The following is a 16,904-nucleotide window of genomic DNA, read 5'->3' on the forward strand; positions in this document are numbered from 1 at the left end:
ATCTCTGGCTCCTTGTGATTCCCTCACGTGACTGCTTCACTGTCAAGGATAACATGGAGGAATCCGTGATGTATTTATAAGGATTCCATTGAGGCCCCTGAGAGAGCTCAGCCGGCTAGCATACAAGCGAGGAAGAGTGGGGGTTGGGGGTGTTCTGTTCGGGGTTTTGTGCCATCCTCATGCTCAGGAGTCTCTTGGGAGAGCTCGGGACCATGTATGATTACAGGGATCACACGTGGGTCAGACATGTTCCAGCAAGCACCCTGCCTTCTGTATTGTCCCTCTGGGGAAAAATAGTGTTTCTTTAGAACAGGGGACAGACATAGCTTGTTTATAAAGCTTGCATGTATGGCTACATGTATATGTTTTATAGCCACCCCAACCAGAATATTATTTCTGTGGATTTTTCTGGGGTTTAATTTCAGGCACCACCAAAACAGACTGCAGAGATAGTTCTATTAATGTGATGTGAAATGAGGCTTCCAGGTACTCCCATTAAAAGTGAGATCTCGGGTTGGAGAGATTGTGTTGGACTAAAGGCACTTGCATTACATGTCGCCTCTCCCGATTTGATCCCAGCCACTTGTATATGGTCCCCCAAGCACCACTGGGTATGGCCCAGAAAGCAAATGTAAAATGTGTGAGCCCAAGAGAGGAGACAACACTTTGAGCTCAGAGCTCTCCCCTCCCATCCCACCCCGGGGAGGGGGGGGATGATCTTTTTAGCCCCCAAACAGCAAAAATATTAAAAAGTATGCTTTTGTGATATAGTACAAGGGTTGAAGCACTTGCCAACCCAAAGTGAATCCCTGGAGTTTATGTGGTCCCGTGAATTCAGACGAAGTAGTAAGCATGGAACATAGCTGGCTGTCGCCTGGACCCTGTTTATGGTTTTATATATTAGAGTGTTATTTAAGCTCTAATAAACCCAAACTGTTACCAGGAATTATTCTTGTTGTTTTGTGGCCACACCCAGCAGTGCTTAGGGGTTATTCCTGGCTCTGTACTATTTGATTTTTAGACATAGCTTCACCCCTTCCAGTGCAATCCCACCATAAAAATGTGAAAAAGTACTTATTATATACACCCAGAGGCAAAATTGATTTGTACATAAATAATAAAGCACTTGCTCAGAAAATATTGAAAGTTTAGCCCTCAGCACTTAATAACTTAGACTAGCTCATACTAATTCCATTTGGGAAACACCAGCAAATTTTCCGATTGTTGGGAAACATAAAGAGAGCACACAGTATTTCTTCCTCCTTTGGGAAGTATCTTCACTGGCTCTGCGTCTGATTTCTGGCTTTTCAGAGTCTGTATCACAAATGTGCTTGTTTGTATTCTTGCTGAGAGCATCTCTCTGTCAACTTCCTGTCAACATTATCTTTTGAAATACTGCTTTGTCACATCTCAATAAATTTTCAGAAGTTGCTGAATTGTTTTTTACTTGATGCAGACCTACCTCCTCGTGAATGAGTTAATGAGGGTGTTTATATAGGATGTTATCCTATAGTTATTCCCTAAAGAGACCAGCAGTTAGAAACAAGGGTGCTTCATGAGGACAATGTAGGCTATTTTTTGTGAATTAGATATTTTAATAACTTCAAATTCAATGTCTTCTCCTTTGCTGGTGGTCTAATAACTAATTTTAAATACACTTTTCCAAAGTTTTCAAACCAGAAGAATTACGACAGGCATTGATGCCGACATTGGAGGCACTTTATCGACAGGATCCTGAATCGCTTCCCTTTCGTCAACCTGTGGACCCTCAGCTTCTGGGAATACCTGTAAGTGTATGTGGTGGTACTTGGCATTTGTTTTATCTTCTGAGTTTTTAAAAATGAGTCATTTTGTTTAGATAGAATTTTCAGATTACACATTTAGCCCACATAAGTGTATTACGTGTCAGTGTATTTTTGTGTGTAGTCACAGAACTATGCACAGATATTAGTGTCATTGATTTTGGATAGTTTACCAACATAAAAAGTAAGAGTTTATTTGTAGTTGATTTTATGGCCACCCCAACCAGGATTATTATTTCTGTGGATTTTCCAACTCTAAATATTTTCCTGAAATGGAATTTTTCAGCAACCATGGTTCTTGATGACTGGTTTGTCCAGACAGTTTAGGACCAGCTAGAAATTCTAGCCCAGTGGGCTGAGTGTCGCAGGAATGCGTGTCCCTCCCTGGGTCCCTTTAATTATTTTGTCCCCTTTTTTTCTTTTCTGCTTCCTTTTTCCTCCTCTATTTTTCTCTTTGGGGTAATGTTGTTGTTGCCATTATTTTAAACACTGCAGTTTACAGAGTTAAAACTCCTAATATCCTTGTTTCAGGCATCCTGTTTTCCAGCACCACTCCCACCCCCCACTGTGGCCTTTTCTCTACCAATGTCCTCCATTTCCCACCCCCACCCTCCAAACCTCCTGCTCTCTTAGCAGCCATAGGCAAACTTACTTCATATTGTCTTCTTTTATTTTCTTTTTGAGTCACACCTGGCGATGCACTCAGGAATTACTCCTGGCAGTGCTCAGGGGACCATATGGGATGCTGGGAATTGAACCCGGGTCCGCCGCGCGCATTGCTCCAGCCCCTCATATTGCTTCTTACAACAAAATGGCAAATGGAACTAACTTTTAAAATATATCAATCAGGGGCTGGAGTGATAGCACAGTGGGTAGGGCATTTGCCTTGCACATGGCCAACCCGGGTTCGAATAATAACCCCAGAGCATCGCTAGGTGTGACCCAAAAAAAGCAAAAGAAAAAAATTAAAATCAGTGAAAGTCAAATTGTGGTCATTATTATATCTCACAATGGTGTTACTAAAGTCCTTGAGAATTTGCTGAGCTAACTGGTCCTCGTTGAGCCTTTTTGCTAGTTCTTTTACTCACTGGCTTTAGTGTCCTCAGTAACTTTCCCATCAAGTGTGCTGTCAGTGGTGTGAAATACGGAGGTGTGCCCGCCAAGGCGCTGTGGAGCTGGGATGATTTGGAGGCTTGGCAGCTGGATGAGGACAGGGTCAGCTATGAAGCCATTTATATGCCAGAGGGTCTGGTGGGGTTGCCAGACCTTCCAGTAGAGCAATTTGCTTTTTTTTTCTCTCGGCTCCCCAACCGTGGATGGGTCATGGAATTTCTCTGCACTGGGTTTCTTCATCTCTAATTACTTCTAATACTGAAATGTTTTACGCCTTGCTCTTTAAACTGATCCCACTTGCATGATGGTAGGCATCTGGTGTCTGGCAGGCAGTTAGCCTGCTCTCTGGAAGTCTGTTAGCTCTGTTTCTCGGACCTCTGAGCTTTTGCTTATCTGCTTAATGATTTAAAGAAGTGAGGACAGGTTGATAGCTCAAAGGGCAGGAAATGTCTTGTATGCGGGAGGTCTAGTTTCTATTCCTAAGGCAGGAATAGTCCCCAGGTACTGCCTGGCGTTTCCTCCCCTCCTCAAAAAAAGGTGGTTTTAATTGTTGAAAGAAGTAATAGGCATCTGTGCCAGAGCTATAGTGAAGCGGGTAGGGCTATATAGCACAGGACCAGTTTGGGATTCCCCTATTTCCCAAGTACCACCTGGAGCAATTCCTGAATGCTGAACCAGGAGTGATCCCTGAGCATTGCCAGGTGTGACCCTAAAACAACAAAAACAACAAAAAGTAATAGGTATTTGTGGCATCTTTGGAAATACATAAAGTACTTCTATAATACTAAGTGCTAAATCAAGCCATCCCTCAGATAGACTGAAACTCTGGTCTTGAGCCTCACCTTGCAGTGTTCAGGGCTTAACTCTTGGCTCTGCACTATGGAGTCCCACCTTGTATGTTCGGGACCATACGGGGTGTCAGGGATTGAACCTGGCTCGATCTTATTCAAGGCAAGAACCCCACTTTCCTTCTAGCCCCGTAGAACTTTTCTGTAATGTTGGTTTCACTTATTTTCCAGGATTACTTTGATATTGTGAAGAGCCCTATGGATCTTTCTACTATAAAGAGGAAGTTAGACACTGGACAGTATCAGGAGCCTTGGCAGTATGTGGATGACATTTGGCTGATGTTCAACAATGCCTGGTTATATAACAGAAAAACATCTCGGGTATATAAATACTGCTCCAAACTGTCTGAGGTCTTTGAACAAGAAATCGACCCGGTTATGCAGAGCCTTGGATATTGTTGTGGCAGAAAGGTAAGGGGGTTTTGCACATAATATATTAAAATTTTTAACAGTTTGAATTTTAACTCATCAGACTATATGAGGTCATCTGAAGCAGGCACTTGATCATGTTTGCCTGGCATGTACTGAGTTTCCTTTACTTGCTAGTTTACAGTGAGCTCCATTTGACCTGTTGAATTACTGGTAAGTGGTGACAGATGTGTCTGTTACTAAGCCTACATCAGAGTAGTGGAATAATGTCAACAGAAATGCTTTTAGTTCTGTGAACTACCTTGATGGCTTAAATAGCACCAGTATGAAAACTGCGATGCCAGCACCAGTATGAAAAGTGACTTGGTACTAGCTGCACACACTTGTTCTTCAGGCCTCTGTACTTTATAACAAATGGTTTCTTTTGCAGTTGGAGTTCTCTCCACAGACACTCTGTTGTTATGGCAAACAATTATGCACAATCCCTCGTGATGCCACTTATTACAGCTACCAGAACAGGTAAGCTTGGCCATGTGTAGGTCATGGTCCCTGCGGCCATGTCTGAAGAGTGCATGCAGATGGACCAGCACACATTGTTGTGGTTTATGTGGAACTCGCTTGAAAACAACTGTACAGCACAAGTTCTGGTCTTTGCATTCTACCTTTGTCTGCAGGATTTTGTAGAATGATCTCTAGCAAAATGTAGCTTCACTTTGTTGTTTGAAAAGTTTATTGGCCAGCTAAATATACATCTTTTTTGGGAATTACTCCTTGTTGCAGAGTTTTTGCTTTTGACTATCAAAAGGAGAACCACCCAGTTCTTAGAGATTCTGGTATAATAATAGTAGGCTCCTATATAATGCATTAAGTATTGCTTTTTTGTTTTGTCCTATCTAGTGGTATAGTCTTGCAAATTGCATTCAGTGATTTGTCTCCTTTATTCAGTTAATAACTATAACTTTTTTGGGACTCTGAGATATTAATAGCAAAGCTGCATATGTAATAATCGTTTATAAACCAAAGCCCTCAGTGGTGTGGTGTTTTCTTGCTGAACTTGTGTGCTACAGATGCATTTCTAGCATTGGAAAAGGCACAAACTTTTTGTTTTATTTACAAAAAGTTAGGTGCACTCTCCTAATGGTTTGTAGTCCTTAGAATCCAGTCTTTGCTTATTAAAACAAAGGGAAAATGAAACTGGAATTGTTAAAGCATCTTATGTTCAGAAAAGCAAGTAACTGGCATAAAACTTTCATGCTACCTTTTTTGTTTGTATTTTTGGGGTTTGCTTTGGGGGGCATAGTTGTTTTTGGCTACACTCAGCAGTGCCTAGGCCTTAATCCTGATTCTGCAACTCAGGGATCACTCCTGGCAACGTGTAGTTCCAAATGAGGTGCCAGGGATCAAACTCGGTCAGCCGCATGCAAGGCAAGCATCTGTGTACTATGCTCCAGCCCCAGAATTTTGTTTGTTTTGGTTTTGGGGTCACACCCCGCAGTGCTCAGGACTTACTCCTGGTTCTGCACTCCAGGATCACTTCAGACATCTCCCTACCATGTGGGGTGCCTTGTATTGAATGTGAACCCTGGGTAGGCAGCACGCGAGGCAAACGTCCTACTTGCAGTTCTCTTGCTTTTTTCTTTACTCCGGCTTCCTCTGAAGTCAGAAAGAAATGCTGTGGCTCAGACGACGGCATAGCGGCTCAGGCGCTTCCCTTGCATGCAGCCAAGCACTGCCAGGCTATGGCACGCTCAGCCGCCCATCCCCCCAAAAAGTAAGGGCTTCTGTGGTTTTCAACCAATGGCCGATTTGAACTGCTTGTTTACAGGTGACTGACTGTAGTAGATCATGCCTGTTTCTCCCCCACCTGCCTGCCCACTAATGGGGAGGAGTATTAAAAGTATGTGATGACCTATGTTTGGGTAATAGAAGAGCAATTTCTCTCCCTGTTATTTTTATCAGTAGTCTTCTTTTTGAGTATATGCATCAGTAATTACTAGAATGAATAGAAGGTAGAGATGTAAGTGAAACGTTTTTGTTTCATTTGCTACTTGTGATCCCATTTGAGATATTTAATGCTAATCTGTGCTTTGCCTTGGCTTTCTGCTTTGTGTTGTCTTGTCTTGCTTATGTTTTTTGTTGTCTTGCAATCCCTCATTTCTTCGTTTGTTTTGTGTTTTTTTTTTCTCCCTCATGCTTGTCGTTGTCTGCACTTGGCTTTGATTGCAAAACAAACAAACCAAAAAACCCAAAACTGTGGTGCCCATAAATCTGCATCATTGAATGTCCTTGTCGCCGTTGATGACCTGCTCTCTGCTCCCGTCCCCCTCCTTGGCCTGCTGTGATTGGTGCTTCGTTGCTTGGCTTGGGCTGTGTTGTGTGAACGGAACAGTTCACCCCAGTATGGCCTTCTTGCCGACAGGTATCATTTCTGTGAGAAGTGTTTCAATGAGATCCAAGGGGAGAGCGTTTCTTTGGGGGATGACCCTTCCCAGCCTCAAACGTAAGTACCTGCGTTATTTTGGACACTTGTTTGCTTTCTCAGTTTGCTATCAGGTGATTATGCTTCGGTTCCTAAGAAATCTTGGGTTATGCTGTTAAGGATGGTGGTGACTTTGAGCAGCAGGTGGCTAGCTGGATACAAAGTGATTAAATGTCACTGAAACCAAAAATCATCTGTGGCTTGTAGCTTGTGTTTTGCTCAGCCCAAGTAGACACTATTAACTGTTTCAGTTTTGAGCAAAATGGATCAGTAATCACAGTAGTCTCTCAGTGGGGGGGGGGGGGTTTTAGGGCTGGTTAACCCCCAGGCCGTGCCTGGCCTGTTGCAGGCGCACCCACTCTTTGGTGTTTCCCAGACAGCCTGCCTGACCTAATGTGCTTTACATTTGTAGTCTTTATGATATATTTCAAATTCTGTTTTTGGTAGAAAGTGCTCCTTAAGTTATTTTTCATCTGATTTTTCTGGTTTAACATGGGACTAACAGAACTTAATTCAGAACACTACTCAATAGGGAATTACTAGATTAATAGTAAAAACAAGAATTCTGAGAAAACTATTTTTTTTTCAAATAGGGTTTTAAAGTTACTTTTCAGTTACAATTAAAATACAATATAGAACGGTTTATTGGTGCTAGTCTTTAGAGTAGATAATTGAACACACCCCACATCCTCTTAATCTTTAAGGTTTTTGAAATGGCCCTTTGTATTTTTGGGGGCGGGGGCGACACACAGTGGTGCTTAGGTTTTTGTGCTCATGAATCATTCTAGGGGGACTCAAGGGGTGCCAGGGATCAAGCCCATATCTGCCTCATCCAAGGCAAGCGCCCTACCCACTTACTATCATTCTTCCTCACGGGGTGAGCCACACACAATCCCCCTTAGTTCTTACTCCTGGTGTGGTTCAGGATCAAACAGTGTCAGAAATTTATGCAGGCCTCGTGTTCATGGCATTAACCACAATGATAACTCTCAACCCTCCCCTAATATTCCGCCCTTGTGTAAGTCGGGAAATTCCATTTCAGCTACATTTTTGAAATGCAGAAAGGACAGCAACCACGGTTTGTACCCTTGAGTGCTTTGGGACAGGCATCCCTGATAAAGGAAACCCCGCTAGTCTGGGACGGGCCTTCCACGTCCTGCGCTCGGGAGCAGAACACAGCAAGGCTGCGTCATTTACTCTTTAGAGTAACTAGATATAAATAGCTAAGTAACTCAACTATGGTCTTAATGTTAAACTTTTTACTAGTATAGTTGATCAGATCTTGATAACTAAATATTGTTAAGTAGTGCCTTAACTCTTAGGGCCGAGGAATGATAGAACAGTGGGAAGGGTGTTTGTCTGGCTCATGGCCAACTTGGGTTTGGCCCCAGCATCCCATGCGGTCCCCCGAGCGCTGCCAGGAGCTAATTCCTGAGTGCAGTCAGGATTAACCCCTGTAACTCACCCCAAAAGTCAAAAACGTAGGTGTGTATGTGTTTCAGTGCCACTATACATTCCAGGTTTCATAGCTCTGACTAGGAAAGCAAGTTCTTAATATTAAAAATGTCTGGGCCAGGGGCTGGAGTGATAGCACAGCGGGGACGATGTTTGCCTTGCATGCAGCCGACCCGGGTTCAATCCCCAGCATCCCATATGGTTCCCCAAGCAGTGCCAGGAGTAATTCCTGCATTCAGAGCCAGGAATAACCCCTGAGCATCACTGGGTGTGACCCAAAAAGCAAAAGAAAAAAGAAAAAGTCTGGGCCAATTATGAATATCTTTGTAACTATATACTAAATATCTCACGTTAATATAGGATTTTTTTTTTAAGGGAAAAAGTTGGTCAGGCAGGGAAATAAGACGGGTAGCGTGCTTGCTTGCCTCTCACAGGGCTAGCTGACCCAAGTTCAGTCCCAGCACTCCATAGGGTACCCCGGCCCACCGGGAGTAAGCTCTGAACCTAAGTCATGTGTGGGCCAAAATGGAAATAATAAATATCTAAGAATGGTAGGTAATTTCTCTTTTCTTTAATCAAAGAGCATCATGGGGTGTGACTCAGGTAGTACAAATACATGCTTTGCATGTGCCCCTGATACCGCCTGGGCCACCACCCACCATACCAAGTGTGTCCCCACGGAGAGCACTGACACTGGTAGCCCCCACTTCCCAGAATGAAAGCATTAATAATAAACATGAGTAAGCTCTTGTTTCCGGGTCCATGAATCTTTCCGTTTCCTACAAGGGGAACTATTCATTATAAAGTATTTGATAAAAATGCAAGCAGGGCTGGAGAGATAGTACAGCGGGTAGGGCATTTGCCTGGCACGCGGCCAGCCCGGGTTCGATTCCTAGCATCCCATATGGTCCTCTGAGCACCGCCAGGAGTAACTCCTGAGTGCAGAACCAGGAGTAACCCCTGTGCATCGCCAGGTATGACCCAAAAAGGGAAAGAAAAAAAAAACATAAAAATGGAAGCAATTCCTTGTGAAGATGCATCTTTTTTTTTTTAGCAAGAATATACCTGTCTACTTTGTCCTCAGTATATATACCTCAGTATATATTCTTAAATGATTCAAGCAGTTGAACTACAAGATTTTGTTCTTTAATAGTAGAAGTGTGTTCATATTATTCATCTTTCTGTATAAGATTTTCTCACTGTTTCCCTCTTTTCTCCTTAGTACAATAAATAAAGAACAATTTTCCAAGAGAAAAAATGACACACTGGATCCCGAATTGTAAGTGTATTTCTTCTCTGCCACCCCCACCGCCTTTACTCGGTACAGTTTGCTTTTAACTTTTCCTTTCATCCTTTGGAATTGTATGGACTGAGAGCTGGTTAGATTTGGGGGCTGATTCAACTTACATGTCCAACATAAGTGGTAGAAACATTGGGGAATATAGTTGACGTTATATAATAGCATTTCACTACCTCCGCATAATCCAGTCCCCAACATCCTTTCTGTTTTTAACCACATTTGTTCTCTAGGTTTTGTGAGGCTTCCCAGAACTTGGAGATACCGGTTCTTAACATTTCTAGAATGGATCCATTTTCTGTGCACCTAGAGTTGGTTCCTTTTATGTGCATCTTTCTGCTCTTTGGATTCCTTGGTGTGAACATGTTTGGGTTTTGTTGTTGTTTCTGTTGTTGTTTTTGGTTGTCAAAAATCGGAACTATTGGAAGAGCTAATGTTTTGAATATACTTTTGAAAATGTTGCCTTGTCTCTCCAGGTTTGTTGAATGTACAGAGTGTGGGAGAAAGATGCATCAGATATGTGTCCTTCACCATGAAATCATCTGGCCGTCTGGGTGAGAGACTTAATTTTTCTCTATCATGACCATTAGCAGTTTGGGGGCGGGGGGAGTCTACTTGGATTAATACCACCCTCCCTGCTGTACTCAGCCCCTAACAAGGGTTGTTCATTTTTTCCTCTTTTTTGTAGCAGTAGGTAGGTGTTTTTGTTTGGGGGCCACACCTGGCACTGCTGGGGCTTTACTCCTGGTTCTGTGCATGGCAGGTTGTGCGAACTGTCGGGTGCTAGGGACTGAGCCCTGGTTGGTTATGAGCAAGGCAGCCACCCTAGCAGGTATACTCTCTCAGTCCCTAACAGGGTTCTCAGTAGCCTGGGGATGTAGCTCAGCTGGAAGGTGCTTTTGAATGGGAAAGACTTTAGGACTTGCTCCAAAAACAGAAAACTAAAAAAATTCTCAAAAGGGCCAGAGCACAGTAAGTTGGGGTGCTTGACTGGCACACAGCCAATTCAGGTTCTAGCCCCAGGACCGAGCCTGGAGAAAGTCCTCCACACTATTGGGTGTGAGCCAACCCCTGCCTTTGCCCCCCCCCCCCCCAAATGAATAAAATAAATTTCTCAGCAACCACAATAACATTTCTGACACTTGAAAATAGCAAAAAAGACTTCCCCATCTTGGAATGTTCATTATGCTTTAATAGGAAAATGAGGTATGAAAGAATATCTTCCTAGGAGTAGATAATAAATGACAGGTGCTGGAGAGATGCTGTAGCCAGTAAGTTGCTTTCCTTGATCCTTGCCATCCATCCCACATATATGGTCCCTTGCAGTGCTGGGAGTGATCCTTGAGCATCACCCGGTTTGACAACCTCCTCCCCCGCATTGTAAGAAGTTGTAGTGCTGCTGTCTATTGAAAGACAGTTACATACAAATGTATAAATGACCAGTTTACACATTTTGATGGATTCACTATTCTCAGGATTCCATGTTTCATTTTTGAGTATTCTTTACAAAATACCTTTCTGATCATTCTTCACAGCACATTATCAGTTACTTCGATAGCAGCTTCGTATTCATTGTGCATTTCATCTTTCTCAATGTGGCTCCCTCTTACTCTTTGGGAATGGGGCTGATCCCAGGACCGTTCCCGATGGTGAGGAATGTGCACTGAATAGTTCTCATTACAGTGAGACCTTCCTACTATCATCTTTCCTTGCACTGATGGTTAAGAAGGATGCTAATTAAAATACAAATAGATATTTAGTATTTGTTATTTCTTGAATTTCTAGGCACCTTTTCAGTGCATAGCATAATGACAGAATTAACTCAGAAGGGTCGGGGCAGAGAGAAAGTACAAAAATTAAGGCATTTGACTTGCATGTGGCCTGGCCATGGTTGGAATTCCCAACATATCTGGTTCACTGAGCCCAGAGCCAAGAGTTGCCCTGCGCCACACCAGGTGTGCTCAGGGCAAACATCAACAAATAGATGAAGGGGTGGAGATATGACCCAATCATAGGAGTTTATAATTCATAACCCCCCAAAATACCTTATAATCTTTTGAAATAGGAATGCGTTAGGGGTCAGAGCAATGGTACAGGTACTAGGGCTCTTGTTTTGAACGTGGCAGACCCGCTTTCAACCCCCATGTGATCCTCAAGCCTGTCACAAGTAAGCCCAGAGCAATGCTTGGCTGTGGTGCAAAAAAACAGGAATCTATTACTTTAAAGAAGTCTTTTTGCCCATCTTTTCACTTGTTAAATATCTTAATATCTCTTTTTCCATTCGAAATTTATCCTAAAAGATAAATGTGGGGCTGGAGCGATAGTACAGCAGGTAGGGCGTTTGCCCTGCACAGAGCCGACCCGGGTTTGACCCCTGGCATCCTATATGGTCCCTCCAAGCACCGTCAGGAGTAAGCCCTGAGCACTGACACTAAAAGCCACCCCCGCTCAAAAAAAAGATTCCCAAATGTTCTCTGTAAATTATTAAATAGTTCGAAATGTTTCTCGCAGACTGTCTTTGTAATTTCGCATATATGTAAAAGAGGTTACGTTAAATTGTGTAAGCATGTCCTGGTTTATGTTTCAGATTTGTCTGTGATGGCTGTTTAAAGAAAACTGCAAGAACTAGGAAAGAAAACAAGTTTTCTGCTAAAAGTAAGTTTCATTCTTTCGCAGATAAATCTTGCAAAAGTCAGAGGTGAACATTGGAAATGAATATCCTGGCCCAGACACAATAGCGCCAAGGACACGAGAAGCCCAGAGTTACTGCTCGAGGAATAGAGCACTTGTCTCACATGTGTGAGGCCCTGGGTTTGATCCAAGTGTTGTCTTCTTGGTGAAGTTTACAAAATACAGCAGACTGTTTTATTTTTGAAAGTAGAAATTAGGACCATGAGACATAAATACAGAAAATAAGGTCCTTGCCTTGCAGTCAGCCTCCCTGACACCCCATATGGCCTCTTGAGCATTGCCAGAAGCAAGCCTTGAGCTTCACCTTGTGTGAAAATAGAAGTAGGAGCCAGAGATGGGACAGCAGGTTGAATGTCTCCCTTGCGCTCAAACTGTGTTTGATCTTCAGCACTCTCAGGAGTTATTACACAACCATGAATAAGGGCTGAATATTGCAGGATGTTGCCTGAAAGCAAACTGAAAAATAGTGATACAAGCTGACAGCTTAGTGAGCTGAACGCCTGATTCGTATTCAGGAAACCCAAATTCAACCCTCCATTCACCATCAGGTATTGCCCACAGACAAGCTCAAAATTTTTTTTACATCTACTAACTCTCAGCTTTGGTTTCTAGGGTTGCCATCTACTAGACTTGGCACTTTCCTAGAGAATCGTGTGAATGACTTTCTGAGGCGACAGAATCACCCCGAATCAGGCGAGGTCACTGTTCGGGTAGTTCATGCTTCGGACAAAACTGTGGAAGTCAAACCAGGCATGAAAGCAAGGTGTGTAGCTGTCTTTGTCTTCTCTGGCGAGCCGCAGTCGCTCGCACGTGGCCCGAGTTGCCGACACTAGTCTCGCTGAAACACGCGCTCTTTCTGGTTGTATCATGTAGGTTTGTGGATAGTGGAGAGATGGCAGAATCCTTTCCGTATCGAACCAAAGCCCTCTTTGCCTTTGAGGAGATTGATGGAGTGGACTTGTGCTTCTTTGGAATGCACGTCCAGGAGTATGGCTCCGACTGCCCTCCTCCCAACCAGAGGTACGTCTTCCGTTGACAGGCTTCTGAGTGGAATTTCGAAGTGAAAATACCACTCTTGTATAGTAGTAAGGAAAGGGGTTATGAATAGCAGCCTAAAATTATGAATAGAGACAACTTCCTACTTTTCAGGAAATGGTTTTTGCATTTGTATTGCATTAAATACCTTGTTGAGCATTCTGTGGAAGAATGTCGGGTTCTGGGAGATAGGTAACTTGGTAGACAAGCCTCTGATCCCGACTTGGTGGACACACCCCGTACCCCCCAAACAAAAATCGGCAGAACAAGCTAATGGAGGGTAGGATTTGAAATTTCTTCAGGAAATGTTATAAAGCCAGTGAAAGATGTTGCCAGAATACCTTTGGACTCATGAGTGTTGAGTGAGACGTTAACTTCTGGGTGGCATGGACAGGGAACGCTGGGCAGAATACAGGCGAGAATACGACGCGCCACATACAGACGAATTCTGCAACTCTTTCTCTTCCTGTTTGGTGTAGGAGAGTATACATCTCGTACCTCGATAGTGTTCATTTCTTCCGCCCTAAATGCTTGAGGACTGCAGTCTACCATGAAATTTTAATTGGGTATTTAGAATACGTCAAGAAATTAGGGTAAGTGAATTGATAACAAAGTTTTTAATAAGTATAAGTTTGGTATTACATGAAACATAGATTACCAGACTATGTGTCTTTGGCAGAATTGTATTCTTGACTTTAATGGCGAACCTGGGTGCTAATTTTGAATGTTGCTAGTAGGAAAGAAAATGATATTTTACCCTTGTCACATCCACTGCCGATTTTTTCTTCATTCACAGTTAGGAAGTTTACTTTGATATCTGATGGTTTTACTTTAGAGCCAGAACCTTGGGTTTCCTTTTTTTTTTTTTTTTTTTTTTTTTGATCACCTGGATACAGTAAAACGAGTGAATGTAATAATTCATTTGTGGGACCCAAGAGATTCCCTCAACCAACTGCACTTCGGATGGTTGACTTAGGCCCAAGTGATGACACAGTGGTCAGGGTGCTTGCCTTCTCTGCAGCCAACCTGGGTTTGATCCCTAGCACCAAGTATGGTCCCTCAAGCCCGCCAGGAGTGACCCCTGAGTTCAGCCTGAAAGCGTTAGATACACAGCATGTTCTCCAGACCCCATCTGTCTTTAAATGGAAATTTGGGATTTTTAGTCCAAGTTAAGTAATTCTTTGGATTGAAATTCACCATATTCCTCAATGTCCTTCAAGAAATAATAATGCAAAATCCATTGTTAGCACTGTTAGCTGTCCCTGGTTCAGACCTAAGAATTTGGATCTTTTGCTGGCATACACTTTGTCTTAACTTGGGTGCAGTTATTGGTTTCTGTATGGATTCCACTTGGTGGTGTAGACTATCTTGCTCTGGGTGGGAGCGATAGCACAGCAGGGAGGACACTGGCCTTGTGTGCAGCCAACCCGGATTTGATCCCAAGCACCTCATATGGTCCTCTAGAGTGGTGACTTTTTCCCTCAATGTTCTTCTCCTTTGTTTTGCTAGATACACCACAGGGCATATTTGGGCCTGTCCCCCTAGTGAAGGAGACGACTATATTTTCCATTGCCACCCTCCGGACCAGAAGATACCGAAGCCCAAACGCCTCCAGGAATGGTACAAAAAGATGCTTGACAAGGCCGCATCTGAGCGGATTGTTCATGACTACAAGGTCAGCGGGAGTGGGAGAATGTTAGAATGTATTGGGTGATTGGGGGCTGGAGCAAGAGTAGAGGAAGTGGGTGCTTGCCGTGCTCACAGCAGACCCGGCTTGCGTCCTGAGGACTTCTGGCTGTGGCCAAAACAAAAACAAAAAATAAAACACTCTGCTTGAAAGATAGGCACATTAGGAGTGACCCCAAACCAAAGCACAACCAAGAATTGGAACTACAGCGAAACCAGAAGGCATGCCACTCAGTCCCTGGCACAATGTATACCATACTGGGGGAAAGTTACTAATCAGTTACTAATTACTAGAGTTCTTGATCCACCCCCCTCACCCCATGGGATGGAAAAATACCAACTGGAATATTTTCCCAAGTACAGCAAATCATCACATAGCCATGGAGTTCTCAGTATTTGACTTTTGCATTGTTTTTTGAGTCGTGGGTGGTTGTAAGACACACCCTTTGCAGTGAAACAGTGTGGATGATCCCTCTGTCACTGGTCCCAGTGGGGCACTTTGCACCTTGGTGCTTATATAAAGGCACGTATTTGCCCTTTTCACTGTTGGTTGCTCTGCCATTCGACCTTTCATGTTCCCTGTTTCACCCTTAGCTGTGACTATCTCAGTCATAATTACGTTTTAAATGAATTCCTTTGAATATTTTCACAGGATATTTTCAAACAAGCTACTGAAGACCGATTGACAAGTGCAAAGGAGTTGCCTTACTTTGAGGGTGATTTCTGGCCTAACGTTCTAGAAGAGAGCATCAAGGAGCTAGAACAGGAGGAGGAGGAGAGGAAGCGGGAGGAGAACACCAGCAACGAGAGCACAGACGTAAGGCTCTTGGGACCTTCTGAAAACCTTCGTTCGGAAATAATTTAGGGGTTCCCCTGGGTCAGCGGAACATAGCTGAGTGGTGCGCCCCCAAAAAACCTGTTACGAAAGAACCTTTTAAATTGGAAAGTTGGGAAGAAGGGTTGGCTCGCTTTGGTTACCTAGGTCTAAGCTGTTTCATCATCGGATCATGAATATTGCCTCTAGACGACCACATTTTTTAACCCTTACGGTTAACAATGCAGAACCAGTCTGACAGAACTTGGCTTTGGAGAAGAGACCGTCTGATCGTAGCTCCTCCTGGTTAGCATTTTAACGTCACGTAGCTTTACTTGTCCTCGACGCTCGCTCACCACCCTGAGAGTCTGTAGAAGGGCTCTACCACCGTGGCATCCAGTTCTCGCGTCACTGACTCTCCACTTCCATGCAGTCTTCTGTCTCACACTATCCCACTCCTTGTGCCTTTCCTCAAATCTAGGATAGGCTGGACAAGTCTAGGGGTCTCGGGGACATTGTACAAAAATGTAAGTGAAATTGGCAACTTTAAAATGAGAGGAGAGGGGCTGGAGCGAAAACACAGCGGGTCAGGTGTTTCCCTTGCACGCAAGCAGCCGACCTGGGTTCGATTCCCAGCATCCCAAAGGGTCCCCCAAGCACCTCCAGGAGTAAATCCCGAGCACAGAGCCAGGAGTAATCCCTGTGCATCATCGGGTGAGACCCAAAAAGGAAAAAAAAAAACATGAGAGAAGAAAGCAGCTAGTGGAGGGCATGGCTGCAAAGGGGGCCTCGGACTTATCCCGGGCACAACATGATCTGTCACACTCCTCACACGACGACTGAGACACTCGGCGCTCCTCCAAAATTCGCGATTGTTTTTCGCGAGGGAAAAATGTCTTGTACCAGTGCTAATTGTTCTCTGGAGGTATCTTTTCAACAAAAACCTAACTTTCTTCTCCTTTCACTAATTTTAATTTGCAGGTGACAAAGGGAGACAGCAAAAATGCTAAGAAGAAGAATAATAAGAAAACCAGCAAAAACAAAAGCAGCCTGAGTCGTGGCAACAAGAAGAAGCCTGGCATGCCCAATGTGTCCAACGATCTCTCCCAGAAATTGTACGCGACCATGGAGAAACACAAAGAGGTATGTCACATATAGCCTCCAAAAATGGGGGGGGGGGGGAATTTCTTTGAAAAAAAAGAAAGGAGGGGCTGGAGCAATAGCACAGCGGGTAGGGCGTTTGCCTTGCACACGGCCAACCTGGGTTCAATTCCCAGCATCCCATATGGTCCCCCAAGCACCGCCAGGAGTGATT

The 16,904-nt window shown here is 43.7% G+C and overlaps 1 protein-coding gene across 1 annotated transcript in view; it reads left to right on the top strand.

Annotated features, from left to right (window-relative positions):
- EP300 (E1A binding protein p300) overlaps window positions 1-16,904 on the top strand; it is a 68,895-nt gene that overhangs the window by 46,527 nt on the left and 5,464 nt on the right. Inside the window, exons 17-29 of the mRNA XM_056137544.1 lie at window positions 1,669-1,787; window positions 3,935-4,174; window positions 4,563-4,651; window positions 6,552-6,632; window positions 9,289-9,345; window positions 9,840-9,917; window positions 11,951-12,018; window positions 12,667-12,817; window positions 12,928-13,074; window positions 13,569-13,682; window positions 14,599-14,764; window positions 15,428-15,592; window positions 16,571-16,732. Coding sequence (XP_055993519.1) covers window positions 1,669-1,787; window positions 3,935-4,174; window positions 4,563-4,651; window positions 6,552-6,632; window positions 9,289-9,345; window positions 9,840-9,917; window positions 11,951-12,018; window positions 12,667-12,817; window positions 12,928-13,074; window positions 13,569-13,682; window positions 14,599-14,764; window positions 15,428-15,592; window positions 16,571-16,732 — 1,637 coding nt within the window. The remainder of the gene's footprint in view (window positions 1-1,668; window positions 1,788-3,934; window positions 4,175-4,562; window positions 4,652-6,551; window positions 6,633-9,288; window positions 9,346-9,839; window positions 9,918-11,950; window positions 12,019-12,666; window positions 12,818-12,927; window positions 13,075-13,568; window positions 13,683-14,598; window positions 14,765-15,427; window positions 15,593-16,570; window positions 16,733-16,904) is intronic.

The sequence above is a fragment of the Sorex fumeus genome, unplaced genomic scaffold, assembly GCF_029834395.1.
Source record: "Sorex fumeus unplaced genomic scaffold, SorFum_2.1 ptg000125l, whole genome shotgun sequence".
Lineage (NCBI taxonomy): Eukaryota > Metazoa > Chordata > Mammalia > Eulipotyphla > Soricidae > Sorex > Sorex fumeus.